The sequence below is a fragment of the Mobula hypostoma genome, chromosome 11 (assembly GCF_963921235.1).
Source record: "Mobula hypostoma chromosome 11, sMobHyp1.1, whole genome shotgun sequence".
In the NCBI taxonomy this organism is placed as follows: domain Eukaryota; kingdom Metazoa; phylum Chordata; class Chondrichthyes; order Myliobatiformes; family Myliobatidae; genus Mobula; species Mobula hypostoma.
Genome location: NC_086107.1, coordinates 95,877,911 through 95,896,051, shown reverse-complemented (window position 1 = coordinate 95,896,051; position 18,141 = coordinate 95,877,911). Strand labels below are relative to the sequence as shown.

The following is an 18,141-nucleotide window of genomic DNA, read 5'->3' as shown; positions in this document are numbered from 1 at the left end:
GCATCTATGAAAATGAATAAACAGTTGATGTTCCAGGTCGAGATCCTTCATCAAGACTGGAAAGAAAGGGGAAAGACAACAGAATAAAAAGGTGTGGGGAAGATAGCCAGAAGGTGATGGGTGAAGCCAGTTGTGTGTGTGGTGGGGAGGGAGGGAAGATAAAGGGCTGGAGAGGAAGGAATCTGATAGGAGAGGAGAATGGAACATAGGAGAAAGGAGAGAAGGCAGGGTACCAGGGGCAGGTGATAGGCAGGTAAGGAGATCAGGCAAGAGGCCAGATTGGGGAATAGAAGAGGGAAGGGGGAGGGGAAGAGAAAAAAATTACCAGAAGGAGAAATTGATGTTCAGCCCATCAGGTTGGAGGCTACCTAGACAGAATATAGTGTGTTCACCACCCTGAGAGGGGGCTCATCATGGCAGAAGATGGCCATGGACCAACATGTCAGAACAGGGAGGAGGATAAAAATCAATATGGTTGGCCACTGGGAAATTCCGCTTTTGGCAGATGAATCGGAGGTGCAAGGAAATTTCTCCTCGTGGCAGGGGTGCTCAAGCCCAGAGGTCATGGGTTGAAGGTGAAAGGTTTTAAGAGTGGACCGAGGAAGATTTTTCTTTACTCATTTTACAACCTGGAATCCATGGCCTGAGAAGGTGGTGGAGGCAGATACGTACATACTCCATCTAGAAAGCTCTGATTCACCAAGGGATATTAAGCTACAGACCAAGCACTGGTAAGTGGGATTAAAACAGAAAGGTACTTGTAGGTCAGCGCTGACATGGTGGGTCGAAGGACCTGTTCTATCCACTATAAATGTCTGACTCAGTCCATTTGGGATTCTACTCTTGAGTTACCCAAAGATGCTGGTGAAGGACAGTTTGTTTCTGAAGCTGGTTGCTCTGTTCACAGGGTCACTTTCCTCCACCAGGGGTAGGGGTGACATCAGGTGAATCTTCAGAGGCAATTTTAGAAGCCAAAACTTTGGAAATATAACTAACAGTGTAAACAACACATACAGACTTCAGGTGAATCAGAGGTGATGCATGGCAGAATGGGATGGAGAACTGACAATTAGTGGGACAATAACAGGGTGCAGGGACAGCAGATATCTGGGAGATATCTATGGTTCTTTGCGGGAATGGGACCTGTTCTTGGGGTTTCATAACCAGCCGTTGTTGTTCAGCACGTCAAGGGCTTGGCCTAAAAGTCCAGCTCGGATTTGGAAGCCTAGGATCTCAGGGCTCTGGAGAATGGCGGATCGAGGGTCGGTGTCACGACAGGAGACCCGTGTGTCGTCGGGGGAGTCGGAATATCTGCTGTTGTGTGCCCAGATTTTTGGGCACAGAGCTCGAGAAAAGTGACATGGGGGACTTTTAACATCGTAAACCAGTGAGTTGTTTGTTATGTCTCCCTGCTCGCTGGGAAAACGGAGACAGCTCTTTCTCCCTTACTAGGGAGACAGAGAACCTGTGGTATGTCGAATGCTGGGCAAACAATGTAGTCTTTGGGGTAACTGCAAGTCTGTGTTTTTACCGTTGCTTTGCTCACGCTTGAGTGCTTGGTGGCGGGTGCCAATGCTTTTTTTTGCTGGTGGAGGGAGGGGTGATTGTTGCTTGCTGCTGCTTACAGCGGGAGGGGGGAGCTGGGGGGGGACTTTGGGGTTCTAACATTTGACTGTCATTCATTCTTTGGGGTACTCCTCTGTTTTTGTAGATGGTCGTGAAGAAAAAGCATTTCAGGATGTATGTTGTATACATTTCTCTGACATTAAATTGTACCTTTGAAACCCTACCTTTGAGTGTTACTCAGAGAAATAACAGGGTGCAGGGACAGCAGATATCTGGGAGGGTGTTACTCAGAGCATTGAAAAAGCTGCTGCAAAAGTCACAGAGATCCTTGGCTCTCGTCAATGGAACCGTTTCCATTCCTCTCCTTCTGAACCAGTCTCCATGTCCCACAAATTCATAAACCTTCATAGATCCATACAACAATATACCAAGGTCTTGTCCCTTCTCCTTTACTCCTTTGTCAAATGGTGCAAGCTGAATCATCTGCAGCTCAGCATCAGTAAGACAAAGGAGATGGTGATGGACTTTGGGAAGAGTAAGCCTGCACAGCTCCCTGTTACCACTGATGCTGAAGACCTACAAGACAGGATATATGAGGTCATTATTACCCTTGTCCATTAAACTCTATAATGAGTCACCCTATAGCCAGGGAAGTGATGACCCCCTCCTGTTAGAGGTAACATTTTTAAATTTTTTCTTACTTCTCCTCTAATATGTGTATATCTGTACACTTGTAACACTGCTGTGACACTGCAATTTCCTTTGGGATCAATAAAGTATCTACCTATCCTAATACAGTGGTCCCCTTCCTTGGCCATCGGCAGAAAGCATATGAAAAGTAATCTTCTCAATATGGATCCATTCTCCCATGGAGGTCAGATCCTGATGCAGCTCAATCTTCTTAACTAAAAGGTGACAGCTCTCACGAACCAGTCCACCATCTATCAGGTCTCTGCAGCACTTCCTGCAGATCCCATTGATGGGACTGAGCATGAACCCACATTGGACCCACATCTCATTGTTACCCATTACAAAAGGGGCTAGTCAGGCTTCTCCAGTTGTAAACATTGATACTTGAAGGACTCAAGAAACTGCAGAGGGAAATGGGCATCAGCTGACTGGCTTTGTAACTAATTCCTGACTTAGCCTTATGTCGAATCTTGTGAAGATAAGCAGCTTCCCATTGTCACTGGTGAGATGACTGTGGGGAAACTCTCCCTGTGTACTTCTACACGGTTCTCTTCAAAGCTCTTCTTACCCGGCCAAGGTAGTTCCAATCCAGCAGATCAGAGAGGCGCTCAGTTCGATTTCGCTGGATGATTCTCTGGCGTCGGGACTGTTGACAGAAGCTGTACAAAAACGAGGTGAGCTGATTGCAGCACTCCTCCGGACTCTTAAAGCGGCGATCCAAGATGTAGATCCCTGGGAGAGAAAGATCAGTACATTCAATACAACTTACTTCCCATGCAAAACCATGGGCATTCCTGGTTGCTTTGGAATTCTAAAGCAGCCTTGGTCAGTGCCCATTGATGACATTGCTGAGAGTTTCATTTGGTGTCTGTCCCACTCCCACATTTGATCAGATTAATTGACCAAACCTAAATATTGTCTACAAGCACCTGATTTCGAGTAGAGGGATGTCAGGGCTAAAGGACCAGAAACGAGGAGGACGGGGTGACCTTATCTGATTGCGGCTCAGACAGCATCGATCACTGATCCTCACCGTATACTGATGGGTTTGTGATGTGTTCCTCCATGAAGCAGCCGAAACCAGAGAGGTTAGTGGAGACACTGGGAATTCCCAGCACTGTGCATTCGGCTAGAAGAGGAAAAAGCACTCAGAGGCAGATCAAACACAACACAACAAGCACTACACATGGGGCATCCCACACCCTTCGTACCTCCGCAGTCCCTGGTGTCGCCATTTCTGGAATACATAGAACTATACAAAATTCAAAGTTCAAAGTAAATTTATTATCAAAGTACATATATGTCACCATATACAACCCTGAGTTTCAATTTCTTGTGGGCATTCTCAATAAATCTCTGGAATAATAAGCACAACAGAATCAGTGGAAGACCCACCCAACCAGGAAATTTCAAGCACAGTGTTCAAGGATATTTTCAAACTCTCACTGTTACAGGCAGCAGTTCCTGTTGTAGCATGGGTTGAAATCACCGGAGAGACAGAGTCACTGGTAGATACAAAGCAGCACACATAAAAGTTGCTGGTGAACGCAGCAGGCCAGGCAGCATCTCTAGGAAGAGGTGCAGTCGATGTTTCAGGACGAAGGGTCTCGGCCTGAAACGTCGACTACACCTCTTCCTAGAGATGCTGCCTGGCCTGCTGCGTTCACCAGCAACTTTTATGTGTGTTGCTTGAATTTCCAGCATTTGCAGAATTCCTGTTGTTTGCGTAGATACAAAGAAGCTTCTTTATTCAACACAACAAGGTACAGCAGGCACCATACGGACGGAGACGCTTTCAGTAGAAAGGTCTGCTAGCCCAATGTGGGCTCGATATTTATATGCTAAACACAAAGGCAATCGCTACTTAAAAAGTTATAGACAATGCTTCCTATTGAAGCTACATACAAAATATCACACCATCCTTTCCTTCCGACGCCAACATGTCTGGGTTGGTATCCACAGCCTTTAGGAATGCAAGTTAAATCCACAATACATTTATTTGGCATTTTACGAGCTAACATAGAAGACAATTAATATTTATAAAGTATAGATAATGCTGTCTTCAAAACTACAGCATCAGGTGAAACTATGGTGCCAGAAGCATCTGGTATTCACACCTTTTTAGGAAGCGCATTGTTGTGGACTCAATCCACAGTACTTTGTCAAATAGAAGTCTGGTGGCCAAAGTCATTTAAGTGTAAATGAATCATCTACCAAAAACTCACTCTAACAGTTCCCACTTGCTTCTAAAAGGCAACAATAATGCCAATACCCAAGAAGAATAATGCGAGCTGTCTTAATGACTATCACCCAGTAGCACTCACATCTACAGTGATGAAATATTTTGAGAGGTTGGTCATGACTAAACTGAACTCCTGCCTCAGCAAGGACCTGGATCCATTGCAATTTGCCTATCACCACAATAGGTTAACGGCAGACGCAATCTCAATGGCTCTTCACATGGCCTTAGACCACCTGGACAACACAAACACCTATGTCAGAATGCTGTTCATTGACTGTAGCTCAGAATTTAACACCATCATTCCCGCAATCCTGATTGAGAAGTTACAGAACCTCGGCCTCTGTACCTTCCTCTGCAATTGGATTCTCGACTTCATAACTGAAAGAACATAATCTGTGTGAATTGGTGATAACATCTCCTCCTCGCTGACGATCAACACTGGTGCACCTCAGGGGTATGTGCTTAGCCCACTGCTCTATTTTCTATATACCCATGACTGTGTGGCTAGGCATAGCTCAAATACCATCTATAAATTTGCTGATGATACAACCATCATTGGCAGAATCTCAGATGGAGACGAGAGGACGTACAGGAACAAGATATACCAACTAGTGGAGTGGTGTCACGGCAACAACCTGGCACTCAACATCAGTAAGATGAAAGAGCTGATTGTGGACTTCAGGAAGGGTAAGACAAAGGAACACATACCAATCCTCATAGAGGGATCAGAAGTGGAGAGAGTGAGCAGTTTCAAGTTCCTGGGTGTCAAGACTTCTGAGGACCTAACCTGGTCCCAATATATGGATGCAGTTATAAGGAAGGCAAGACTGCGTTAGGAGTTTGAAGAGATTTGGTATGTCAACAAATACACTCAAAAACTTCTATAGATGTACTGTGCAGAACATTCTGACAGGCTGCATCACTGGTATGGTGGGGTTACTGACAGGACCGAAAGAAGCTGCAGAGGGTTGTAAACTTAGTCGGCTCCATCTTGGGTACTAGCCTACAAAGTACCCAGGACATCTTCAAGGAGCGGAGTCTCAGAAAAGCAGTGTCCATTATTAAGGACCCCCAGCACCCAGAACATGCCCTTTTCTCATTGTTACCATCAGGTAGAAGGTACAGAAGCCTGAAGACACACACTTAGCAATTCAGGAACAGCTTCTTCCCCTCTGCCATCCGATTCCTAAATGGACATTGAACCCATGAATAGTACCTCACTTTTAAAATATATATTATTTCTCATTTTTTGCACAAATTTAAACTATTCAATACAAGTATACTGCAATTTATTTATTTATTTATTATTATTTTTCTTCTATATTTGGTATTGTATTGAACTGCTGCTGCTAAGTCAACAAATTTCACATGCAAGCCGGTGATTATAAACCTGATTCTGATTCTGACCAGGGCATTCAGCCAGAATACAAAAAGCAGAAATAATAATAATAATAATAATAAACAAATAAGCAATAAATATTGAGAACATGAGATGAAGAGTCCTTGAAAGGGAGCCCATAGGTTGTGGGATCATTTCAGTGCTGGGATGAGTGAAGTTATCCCCTGATGGTTGAGGGCTAATAACTATTCCTGAACCTGGTGGTGTGGGTCCTGAGCTCCTGTACAGCACTGAAACAGGCCCTTCTTGCCACCTTATCTGTGCCAACCACGATCCCTGAATGTTCATGTGTAAGTCTCAATGCCTCTTAACTATTGTTCTGAAATCTGCTTTAGCAACCTCCTCAGTCAAAAGTGTTCCAGGCACAAACCTCCCCCTGCACAAAAACATCTCACCCTTAAAACCTCCCCCCATCACCTCAAACTTTTGTCTTCCAATATTCAATATTTCCACCCTCAGAAAAAGACCATCTACCCTCCCTGTGCCTCTCATCATTTTATAGCTTTATCAAGATGCCCCTGAGCCTTCATCACTCCAGAGAACATACCAGAAGCCTGTCTAACCTATTGACTTCCAGACCTGTATCGCTATACAGGGCAGTTGTACTGTGTGCAGGAAGCTCATCCATCCCAAACAGACTGAAATTTCCGGAGCTCAGTTCATCATCTGTACTGATCTGAACATGAGGAGCTGTAACCAGTCCCCATCATTGTCTAAGGGCCTGAATATCATTGCAGAATCAACCTTGCCAACCAGCTCTTTTTAATAATATCATGAGCCTATGCTGGGGAATGAGCATTGGGGTATTAGGAAGCGCTTGTTAGGACAGAGATCTGTCTAGGTAGCCTGAAGAGCAGATCCACATAGAGAATGCAGACCTTAAGCTGAAAGGAGCAATCAATTCCACACTCCCAGTATTTATTTATTGATTGAGCTACAGTGCAGAATAGGTCCTTCTGGCCTTTCGAGTTGCACCATCCAGTAGCCCCCCACCCCCCACAATTTAACCCAAGCCTAATCACAGAACAATTTACAATGACTAATTAACCTACCAACCGGAGGAAACACACGGGGTGAAGGGGAGAACGTACAAACTCCTTACAGGCAGAGGCGGGAATTGAACCTGGGCCGTCGGTACTGTAAAGCGTTGCACTAACCACTATGCTACCTTGCTGCCATTCACACAGTCCCAGTCACAAGGATGATAAAGAGTCTGTGATGTGGAAAATGGAAATTGTGCTGTGCATCATTTAATTTATTCAAAGTTTCAAAGTACATTTATTATCAAAGAATGTATAAATTGTACAACCTTAAGATTTGTTTGTCACAAAGCAAGAAATCTGAAAGAACCTAATTTTAAAAATAAAATAAAGACCAACACCCAAAGTGCAAGAAAAGGGGGAATAAACACAAATCATGCAAACAACAGAAGCGAGGAACAACATTCCAAACCAAAATGAGTCCTTAGGTCCGAACCCCAGAGCAGCCCAGTGTCAGTTCATCATGTTAGCAGGTATGGAGCACAGCAGCCAGGGTAATCTTCATAGCCTCAGCACCACGAAGAGAGGAATGAACATCATGGGAGAGCAAGAAAATCCAGCTCTCGCCTCTGATCCTGACATCCTGTCTTTCCAGTCTATCTGGGTCAGTGTTTAAACTGTCTAAACTGCGTATCATACCTCGTACTAGGACCCGGACACCACTGCAGCGAAAGGCTTTGGGCCTAGATCACGCCACCCAGCAACTCGCTCCGGGCCCAGATTTCACCATCCAGTCCAAACACTGAAGATTGTTGAGCCATAGGAAAATTCAGGGTTAAGAGGATGAGACAAGAAAGTAGACTAAAGGACAAATGTTGAATGAGTGAAGATCTTCCTGAAAGGTAGAAAATGCTTGAGGAGCATATGGCCTGCTCCTGCTTCTAAAGTTCTTATTTAAAGTTACTGAAGAGGACCTGAGTGCTGTTGTAATGAGAATGGGGTGTCTCTGTGCCAGGGACTCCGGTTCAATCCTGCCCTATGGTGCTGTCTGTTATGACTTTACGTGTTCTCCCTGTGACCATGTGAGTTTCCACTGGTGATCAAGTTGCCTCGAACATCCCAAAGATATGCGAGTTAGCATGTTCATTGGTCTCTGTAATAGCCCCTGGTGCGTAGGTGAAAGGTAGAATTTAGAGTGAGAATGTGCGGAGAAAGGGAATTGGGATGGATGTAGGATGGGAGGTGTTGAGGTGTGTGGAGTGTCCAGGGAGGGGTAGCACCTCTGCTGAATGGCTTGTTGTGCTCGTTCTAGGGCACCTTACTCACCTTTGGTCCCCACTGGACACAGCTCTCACCCGTGGGTCCAAGTAGCTGTTAGGATTCGACAGCAGCCATGCTCCGGCACACCACTTTGACAGGCACGTTAAACCAGGCGGGGGTAGCTGGGGGGCCTCGTACCTCGGTGAGACGGGGACATGCCTGTCCTAGCGTGCAAAGTCAGGTCCAGCGGACTGGGTGGCTGAGATCAACAGGGAGATCCCAACGGCCAGGAATTCGGTTCTGCAATGGTTTGTGGAGAGCGAAGGGCACGACAAGGCGCAGAAGACGACGCGGTCATCCACCGTAACCAAGGAAGACCCTAGTTGTGATGACTACTCATACCACTGGACCTGGACTTCTGAGGCCAAAAGAGTGGAACTGCCCTAGTGCAACGGCTTTTCAACTTTAAAAACTCTTCTCCCAAAGGAATCCTATCATCGTGGGACACGACAGACGACCACCAGGATGGGAGAATGTGGTCAACACAGTACTGGTGGGCTGACAGGCCTGCTCCAACACCCTGTCTGTTCGTCTGTGCAACTGGATCCCTGATGTAATCACCTACGTATCTCAGTCAGTGTGTGGGCACGTCGCCAAGTGGTTAAGGCATTGGACTAGCGACCCGAAGATTATGAGTTCGAGTCCGAGGCAACGTGTTGTGTCCTTGAGCAAGGCACTTAATCACACATTGCTCTGCGACGACACTGATGCCAAGCCCAATGGGTCCTAATGCCCTTCCCTTGGACAACATCGGTGTCATGGAGAGGGGAGACTTGCAGCATGGGCAACTGCTGGTCTTCCATACAACCTTGCCCAGACCTGCGCCCTGGAGAGTGAAGACTTTCCAGGCGCAGATCCATGATCTCGCAAGACTAACGGATGCCTTTAGTATTTAATCTCAGTCAGTGCGGATTAGTAACATCTCCTCCACAATAACCATCAGCACAGGTGCACCACAAGCCTGTGTGCTTAGCCCCCCGCTCTAACTTTAAATTCCCTGGCGTTATCATATCAGAGGATCTGATCTGGTACCAGTGCTTAAGTACCATCACAAGGAAGACACAGCAGTGCCTTAACTTTATTAAAACTTTGTGTACATTCAGCATGTCACCTAAAATTTTGACTAATTTCTATGGGTGTACCTTGGAGAGTATCCTTACTGATCGTTTCACAGCCTTGTATGGAAACACCAATCACAGGAACAGAAACATCTACAGAAAGTAGTGGATACGGCCCAGTCAATCTTGGCACTATTGAACACATTTACAAGGAGCGCTGTCACAAGAAAGCAGCATCCATTATCAAGGAACCCCACCACCCACGTCATGTTCTCTGCTCGCTGCTCCCATTGGGAAGGAGGTCCAGGAGTCTTAGGTCCCACACCACCAAGTTCAGGAACAGTTATTATCCTACACTCATCAGGCTCCTGAACTGATGTGGATAACTTCACTCATCAAATCTGAACTACTTCCACAGCCCACAGACTCACTTTCAGGAACTTTACAACTCCTTTTGTCGGTAACATTTAAATATTTATTATTTCCGCAATTTGCATTCTTTTGCACATTGGTTGTTTGTCAGTCTTTATGTACAGCTTTTCATATGTTGTATTGTATTTCTTTATTTTCTTGTAAATGCCTTCAAGGAAATGAATTTCAAGGTAGTATATGGTGACATATACTGTAGGTACTTCGATACTAAATTTATATTGATCTTGTTATTCAAATAATTTTAAATAAATGTAATTGTAATTCAAATAAAGGAGCAAGGGTGAAATAAAGAGGGAAAATAATTGAATAATAAGACAGAGAAATAAAAGAACTCTCCCTTCAACCTGAAGCAGGAGTCACACCCCAAAGGGACAAGACTTCACATTAATCAGGGACAGGGGAGTTACTGCATAAAGCCAGAAGAGGAAAGTGCGGTTTGAAAAGCCTCCTTCAGTCATCTGTTTAGACCATCTGTGCCATCAGCTTCTGTATGTTTCAAACAGGAGTGCTTTGCTGCACTCATTAGAAGTTACTTTTGGCCTGTGTAGTAGCTAAGTCAATATGACCTGTTATCCTTGTCAGCAGTCTGGTTCCTGTGGCAGTCAGTAACTCCCTCACTGGCAAGTGTGACATGTTGAACTTCAGGAGGTCAAATGTAAATAGACAGTGCACTGATAATGGCAGGATCCTCAGTGTTGATGTGCAGAAGATCTTGGGCTCCAAGTCCAGGTACTGTCTCCAGAAAACCATCTCACCTGTGAAGCGGCAATTCCAGGTCAAACATGAGTCACTGGCGAATGGTTGACAGCTGTGGCAGGGCTTGAATGCTATTACCTCTTACAAAGTGGAACCAAGCAATACGGGAGACAACAGAGCTTAGCTTCCAGATGAGCTCAATGCCTTCCATGCTCACTATGACCATCAAAACATGGAGGAACCTTCATGAACTCTCACAGCCCCCAGTGACCCTGTGATTTCAGTCTCTGAGGCTGACATGAGAGCATCTTTCAGGAGGGTGAACCCATGGAAAGCATCCAGCCCAGACGGGGTGCCTGGTTGATCAAATGGCTGGAGTGTTCATCGGTATCTTTAAGCTCTCATCTCAGCAGTCTGAGGTACCCCACCTGCTTCAAGCAGGCTTCAGTTACCGGTGCCCAAGAAGAATGTGAATAGCACCTACATCCACAGCGATGAAGTGTTCTGACTGGTTGGTGATGAAACATATCAACTTTTGCCTGAGAAGTGAGTTGGATCCACTCCAGTTTACCTACTGTCACAACAGGTCCACAGCAGATGCCATTTCATTGGCTCATCACTCAACTCTGGAACATCTGGACAGCAAAGATGCATACGTCAGGATGCTCTTTATTGATTACAGCTCAGCATTCAATACCATCATCCCCTCAAAACTAATCAATAAGCTCCAATACTTCCTTGTAAAATGGATCCTGGATTTCCCCACTTGCAGACCCCAGTCAGTTCAGATTGGCAACAAAATCTCTCCCACAATCTCCATCAGAACAGGTGCACCACGAGGCTGTGTGCTTAGCCCCCTGCTCTACTCACTTTATACTAAAGACTGTGAGGCTAAGCACAGCTCCAAGGCCATATTTAAGTTTGCTGATGACACTACTGTGGTCAGCTGAATAAAAAGGTGGTGATGAATCATATAGGAGGGAGATTGAAGATATGGCTGAGTGGTGGGAGGGGCAAGTTCGGGGAAAATGAGCAGACAGGTTGTCTACACAGAGTTGGGTGGGTGCCTTGAATATTCTGTCGGGAGGGGAGGGTGCTGGAGGCAATACAAATGAGGCATTCAAGAAGTTCTTAGATAGGTGCAGGAAAAAGCAAGATATAGATGTTATGTAGAGAGGAAATAAGTTCAGTCCACTTGCTCAGATACATCCACTCCGCCTAGTTCCAAGTGCGAGTGCTGATTCCTCCACTCACCTGGCGTGTAACCCCAAGGCTCATAGTACGAGGGAAAGACTCCCAAATGACAACCACGTACAAACTCCTCGTAGTCAAGTGGAAGCAGTGGGCTGGTGGATGACAGGAACTCTGGATGGAAGATCACCTGGACAACACAAGCCTTGTTACTTTTGCTCCTCCCAAAGTGAAAACCCATCACCTGATTATGCCTCCAGAATGCAGAGGAAATGATATATTGCTGGGAGAGTGGCACAGAGGGTAAGATAGATACGTGGATTTTCTCTTCACCCCACACCAAACCCTCCAGTCTCAAACCTTGCACCTTGGACAATGCAGCTTTCTCAGTACATACCCTCCAGCTACAGGCAGTCACATGGCCCAAGCTGTGTACGTCGTGCTAGGTAGATAGAGAAGGGTTTTTGTTTCACTGCTACCTGGGTCCCCTCACACAACTCCATTGCTACTCCCCGCACTCATGCAGATCTCAATATCTTCATCACTTTTGCATCCTAATTCCCCGCTCGCTCCTTCACACAGTTCATCCCCAACTTCTCCCCTTTCCCTGTCTCCATCTCATGGGCTAGCTATCAACATCCCCAGCACGCCCGCATAACTCCCACAAAGTACCTTGACTTTATTTCCTCCCACACCATCTCCACTGAACTATTCCAATCTCTCAGCTCCTCCATCCCTGTCACATTGGCTTTGATCTCAAGACTTACTGCACAGATGCCTCAGTGAAATTTTTCTCCTTCCTGAAGCATGGCTTCCTTCTAATATAGTGGAGAGAGTTCTTGTCTGCATCTCAACCATTTCCAACACCTCCAATCTCACTGCTCCTTTTTCTGGACAGAGCAAGACAAAGAATCCCAGTTCTCACCTTTCAACCGCACCAGCCTCCACACATACAACGCATTAGTTAGTTAGTTACTGCCTGTTACACTGCTGGAGTTTAGGACAGAAGCCACCAAATATGCACCAGATCCCACTTACAGACTGACCCCTTAATTAAATGTGTCACATTCTGGGGTTGATCTCCATGGCCACAGCCAGTAACTCCAGTTGGGAGATGTTCACCACGAAACAGCTGTGATCAGATTGGACATGCCTTCCTGCTCTCTATTTCACAACTCTCACGTTCTTTTGTCTCTCTTCTCATTCTCTAACTGTTCCCATTCAGTCCCTGACCAGTAACCAGCTCACCCACACGTCACCCCAGTTTCACCCTCTCAGCAACGCCCCTCCCCCACCCTTCCTGCTGTTTAACGAGCTCTGACAAAGAGTTAACTGCTTCTCTTCCCACAGATGCTTCCTGACCTACCGAGTATTTCCTACATATTATGCTTTTCTCTGAGATTTCCAGCACCTGCAGTTTCACTGGTTTGCATGATTACTGCATGTTGCACCTTGAAGTGAGATGACTGTCAGGAAGCGTCTAGCTTCTGACCCATATTCCAGAATATTCCGGGACAGAGGTCATTCTGCACACTACAGATCACTAGGCGCCTTTAGATTGTGCGTAGCAGGAGAGACATTTGGAAAAAAAAGTGAACGGGGGGTGGCTGAGACACTCTGGATGCCACAGGTTACTGGGAGCTGTTGGATTGTGCATAGCGAGAGCGAGATTTAAAAAAGTAGTAAGCAGCAGCAGTTGGGACAGTCAATGTGCCACATATCATGGGGTAATTAGGCACTTGGCAAGGGCCAATAATAAGAATTGGGTTTAAGTGGAGTGACGATTGTGGGAGCGGTCATTGTGGGAATGGGCTAGTGTTAGAGTGGGAAGTTTAGGCTTTGACTCCTAGAGGCTACGGCAAGGAGAGGTGACGGCTGTAGGTAGATTTCTTCGTTTAATTTTTCTTTCTATTTCATCGCACAGCCAGAGCAGTGGAGATGCCAGGCTGGATAGTGGAATGCTCCTCTTGTGGGATGTAGGAAAGTAGGGAGACCTCCAGTGTCACTGATGACTAACCACACTGACAAGACGTGCATCCAGCTGCAGCTTCTTACAGACCTTGTTAAGGAATTGGAATGAGAGCTGGATGGACAAGAGATCATTTGGGAGGCAAAGGGATAGGTTGACAGGCGATACAGGAAGATAGTTACACTGAAGGTGCAGGACACAGGTAAATGGCTGACTATCAGAAGGGGGAAAGGGGATAGGCAGTTAGTGCAGGGTACCCATGTGGCCAGTCCACTCCACTCAATAGAAGGTATACCACTTTGGAGACTGTTGAGAAGGATAACCTAGCAGAGGAAAGCCACAAAGGTCAGACCTCTGGCACTGAATCTGGCTCTGGGGCTCAGAAGGGAAGGTTGGGGGGGGGTGCAGGGAGAGGAGGTGAGCTGTAGTGATGGGGGATTCATTGGTTAGGGGAATAGACAGGAGGTTATGAGGATGAGAACAAGATTCCTGGATAGTATGTTGCCTCCCGAGTGCCAGGATCAGAGACACCTCGATTGAGTCCATAGTGTTCTTAAGTTGGAGGGTGAACAGCGGACAATGTCAGTATCAATGACATTGGTAAGAAGGGTGGAGGTCCTGCAAAACGAGATTAGATAAAGTTTAGATGCCAAGATAAAGTTCAGACCTCCAGGGCCGTGATCTCAGGATTGCTACCCATAGCACTTGCCAGGGAGGCCAGAAATAGGACAATCCAGTTCAACACATAGCTAAGGAGCTGGTGCAGGAGGGAGGGCTTCAGACTTTTGGATTGTTGGGTTCCCTTCCAGGGAAGGTGGGACCTTTACAGAAGCGACAGTTTGCACTTGAACCAGAGAAGGGCAAATATCCTTACAGGTAGGTTTGCTAGTACTGCACTAGCTGGTCTAAACTCGAGTCGCAGGGGGATGGAAAGCAGAACGCCAGAGCAGATAGTGGAGTGGTTGTGAAAAAAGATGTGGAAAAAGTCTGCATACAAAGACAGGAATCAAAAGGTTGAGCATGATGGGCTCTGAGCTGCATCTATTTCAGTGCAAAGAGTATTGTAGGAAAGGCAGATGGTCTTAGAGAATGGATCAGCACGTGTAATTATGACACTGATGTCATTAGTGAGACTTGTGCAGGCTGGGCAGGACTGGCCGCTCAGTTTTTCAGGGTTCCATTGTTTTTTCGACATGGCAGAGCGGGAAGGAGGAGTGGAGGCAATACTAGGCTATATGGGTGGAAGTGAGGAAGAAGAAAGAGATGGCCATGTTAATGGGATTATATTCTAGACCACCCAATAGTCAGCGAGATTTATTACAGCAAATTTGTAGAGAGATCGCAGACTGTTGTAAGAAACATAAGGTTGTGATAGTAGGTGATTTTAACTTTCCACATATTGACTGGGAATCCCATACTGTAAAAGGGCTGGATGGGATAGAGATGGTTAAATACATTCAGGAAAGTTTCCTTAATCAAACTTCAGTGTTTGCAACTAGAGAGAGCGTGATACTGGACCTCCTACTAAGGAACAAGACAGGGCAGGTGACAGGAGTGTGTGTGAGGGAACATTTTCGATTTAGTGATCATAATGCCATTAGTTTCACCATAATTATAAAGAAGGATCGGTCTGGTCTTTGGGTTGAGATTCTAAATTGAGAAAAGCCAATTTTGATGGTATCAGAAAGGGTCTGGCAAGTGTGGATCGGGACAGATTGCATACTGGGAAAGCTGTACTTGGTAAGAGCACAGGCAAGGAGAGGAGGTTTGGGGAACCTTGAGTTTCAGGAGATATTGATGCCCTGTTTAAAAAGAAGGTGGTATAGGCAGGAACGAACAAATGGGGAACCTGAGGAGGAGAATAAGAAACTCACTTAAGAAGGAAATCAGAAGGGTTAAAAAAGGTACAAGGTTGCTCCAGCAGACAAACTGAATGAGAATCCAAAGGGTTTCTATAGATATATTAAATACAAAAATAAAGTAAGAGACAAAATTGGTCCTTTTGAAAATCAGAGTAGCCATCTATGCATGGAGCCAAGAGAGATGGAGAAGATCTCAAATGGACTTATTGCATCTTTATTTACACAGGAAACAGACACAGAGTTTATAGAAGTGAGGCAAAATAGTAATGAGACAATGGACCTTATATGGACTACAGAGGAAGAGATGTTTGCTGTGTTGAAGGAAATTAGGATGGATAAATCCCAGGGATTGTCAATGTGTTCCCTTAGAACTTATGGGAGGCTAGTACAGAAATTGTAGGGGTGCTGGCAGAGGTATTTAAAATGTCCTTTGCCATGGGTGAGCTACTGGAGGATTGGAGTTTAGTTGTTTAAGAATGGATCTAAGAATAAAATGGGAAATTATAGACCAATAAGCCTGACATCAGTATTAGGTAAGTTATTGGAAGGTGTCTTAAGGGACCAGGTATACAATTAGTTGGATAGACAGTGACTGATTAGGGATAGTCAACATGAATTTGTGCATGGCAGGCCATGTCTAAGCACTCTTCCAGAGTTGTTTTGAGGAAGTGTCAGGAAAGTTGATGAAAGAATGGCAATGGATGGATTTTAGCAAGGCCTCTGCCAAGGTCCCGCCTGGGAGGTTAGTCAAGAAGATTCAGTTGTTTGGCATTCAGGATGAGGTAGGAAATTGTATTATAAATTGGCTTAGTGGGAGAAATCAGAGAGTGGTAGTAGATGGTTGCCTCTCTGACTGGACGCCTATCACTAGTGGAGTGCCAGAGGGATCAGTGCTGGATCCGTTGTTGTTTGTCATCTACATCAACGATCTGGATGATAATGCGGATCAGCAAATTTGCAGATGACACTGAGATTGAGGGTGCAATGGAGAGTGAGGAAGATTATCAAAGCTTGAAGCGGGACCTAGACCAGCTGGAAAAAAATGGGCTGAACAATGGCAGATGAACTTAATACAGATAAGTATGAGGTGTTGCACTTTGGGAGGCCCAACTAGGGTACGGCTTACACAGGGAGTGGTAGAACAGAGGGATTTGGGAGTACAGATCCACAATTCTTTGAAAGTGGAAGATAAGGTTGCAAATAGAGCTTTTGGCTCTTGGTCTTCATAAATCAAAGTATTGAGTACAGGAATAGGGATGTTATCTTGAAGTTGTATAAGATGTTGGTGAGGCCTAATTTGGAGTATTGTGCACAGTTCTTATCACCTACAGGAAAGATAACAATAAGATGGAAAAAGTGCAGAGAAAATTTACAAGGATATTGAGGACCTAACTTATAGTGAAAGGTTGAACAGATTCGGACTTTATTCCCTGGAGCATAGGAGAATGAGGGAAGATTTGATAGAGGTGTACAAAATTAAGAAGGATATAGATAGGGTAAATGCAATCAGACTTTTTCTATTGAGGTTAGGTGAGACTAGAACTAGAAGTCATGGGTTAAGGGTGAAAGGTGAAATGTTTAAGGGGAACATGAGGGAGATCTTCTTCACTCAGAGGGTGGCAAGAGTGTGGAACAAGCTGCCAGTGGAAGCGGGTTTGATTTCAACAGTTGGGAGAAATTTGGATAGGTACTACATAGATGGAAAGGATATTTAGGGCTATGTGGGGCTGAGGAGGGGTGAACATGATCAGCTGCAATTGAATGGCAGAGCAGACTCAATGAGCCAAATAGCCTAATTCTGCTCCTATGTCTTATGGTCTGGGTTCAGGTTGGTGGGACTAGGCAGCATCAATGATTGGCATGGACTAGATTGGCCGAATGGCCTGTTCCTGTGCTGCAGTGTTCTACGTCTTTATGAATCAGGAAGCGCGTGTCTCTTCCACCTTCCACTCTCCACTGCCATTTTGCTTCCCTTACAGAAAACCAGAGAATATTCACTCGGACATTCTATGCTGTGAATGCCAAGCTCATGTCGAGTCCGTCAGCACCAGCCAGGGTTCTCACCTTTACCCGGTCATTGGGGTGGTTAAACAAACCAATGCGTCGAATGGTGTTCAGGATCGGGTCAGTGGCATCATCCAACATGTTGTGAGTGCAGATGGGAGGCAGCGAGTGTCGCTGGAGAGTACAACAAGATTAGATTTACAGCTGACACCTTCAGATCTGGCAGAAGCAAAATATAAAACAATAACTCTCCGAGAGGCGGCCATGCTGCTCCCTGAGCAGTAGCACAGTCCCCCTGGATTGAGGAGGACTTGTTCTGTCTCTGCTGGGCCAGAGATGTACCTCTTTCACTCTATTCCCCAGAGCGTCTGTATGCCCTTAACACATGGACTTGGTGCTCAGGGCCATCCTGAATACTCCTCTGTTTTGTGCAGTTGAGAGCCAGGGATTCCCAAAATTTGGTAGGAAGATCACCTTTTCGAAGGAGGTTTTGGGGAATGTCCTTGACTCTTTCCTGCTGCCCACCCGATAAATCCTTTGGGCCAGGACTCAGAGTAGAGTCTGATGTTGGGATTTAATAGTTCCATTCAATGTCAGATAAATGTACGCAATATACATCCTGAAATTCCTGTTCTTCGCCGGCATCCACGAAAACAGAAGAGTGCCCCAAAGAATGAGTGGCAGTTGAAATGTTAAAACCCCAAAGCCCCCCCCAACTCCCACCTCCCATGC

The 18,141-nt window shown here is 45.6% G+C and overlaps 1 protein-coding gene across 1 annotated transcript in view; it reads right to left on the bottom strand.

Annotated features, from left to right (window-relative positions):
* Positions 1-18,141, bottom strand: part of LOC134353511 (glycogen [starch] synthase, muscle-like) — a 92,821-nt gene that overhangs the window by 14,053 nt on the left and 60,627 nt on the right. The window contains exons 11-14 of the mRNA XM_063061509.1: positions 17,470-17,583; positions 11,638-11,764; positions 3,290-3,385; positions 2,825-2,988 (exon numbers count right to left, since the gene is read on the bottom strand). Of these exons, the coding sequence (XP_062917579.1) occupies positions 2,825-2,988; positions 3,290-3,385; positions 11,638-11,764; positions 17,470-17,583 (501 nt within the window). The remainder of the gene's footprint in view (positions 1-2,824; positions 2,989-3,289; positions 3,386-11,637; positions 11,765-17,469; positions 17,584-18,141) is intronic.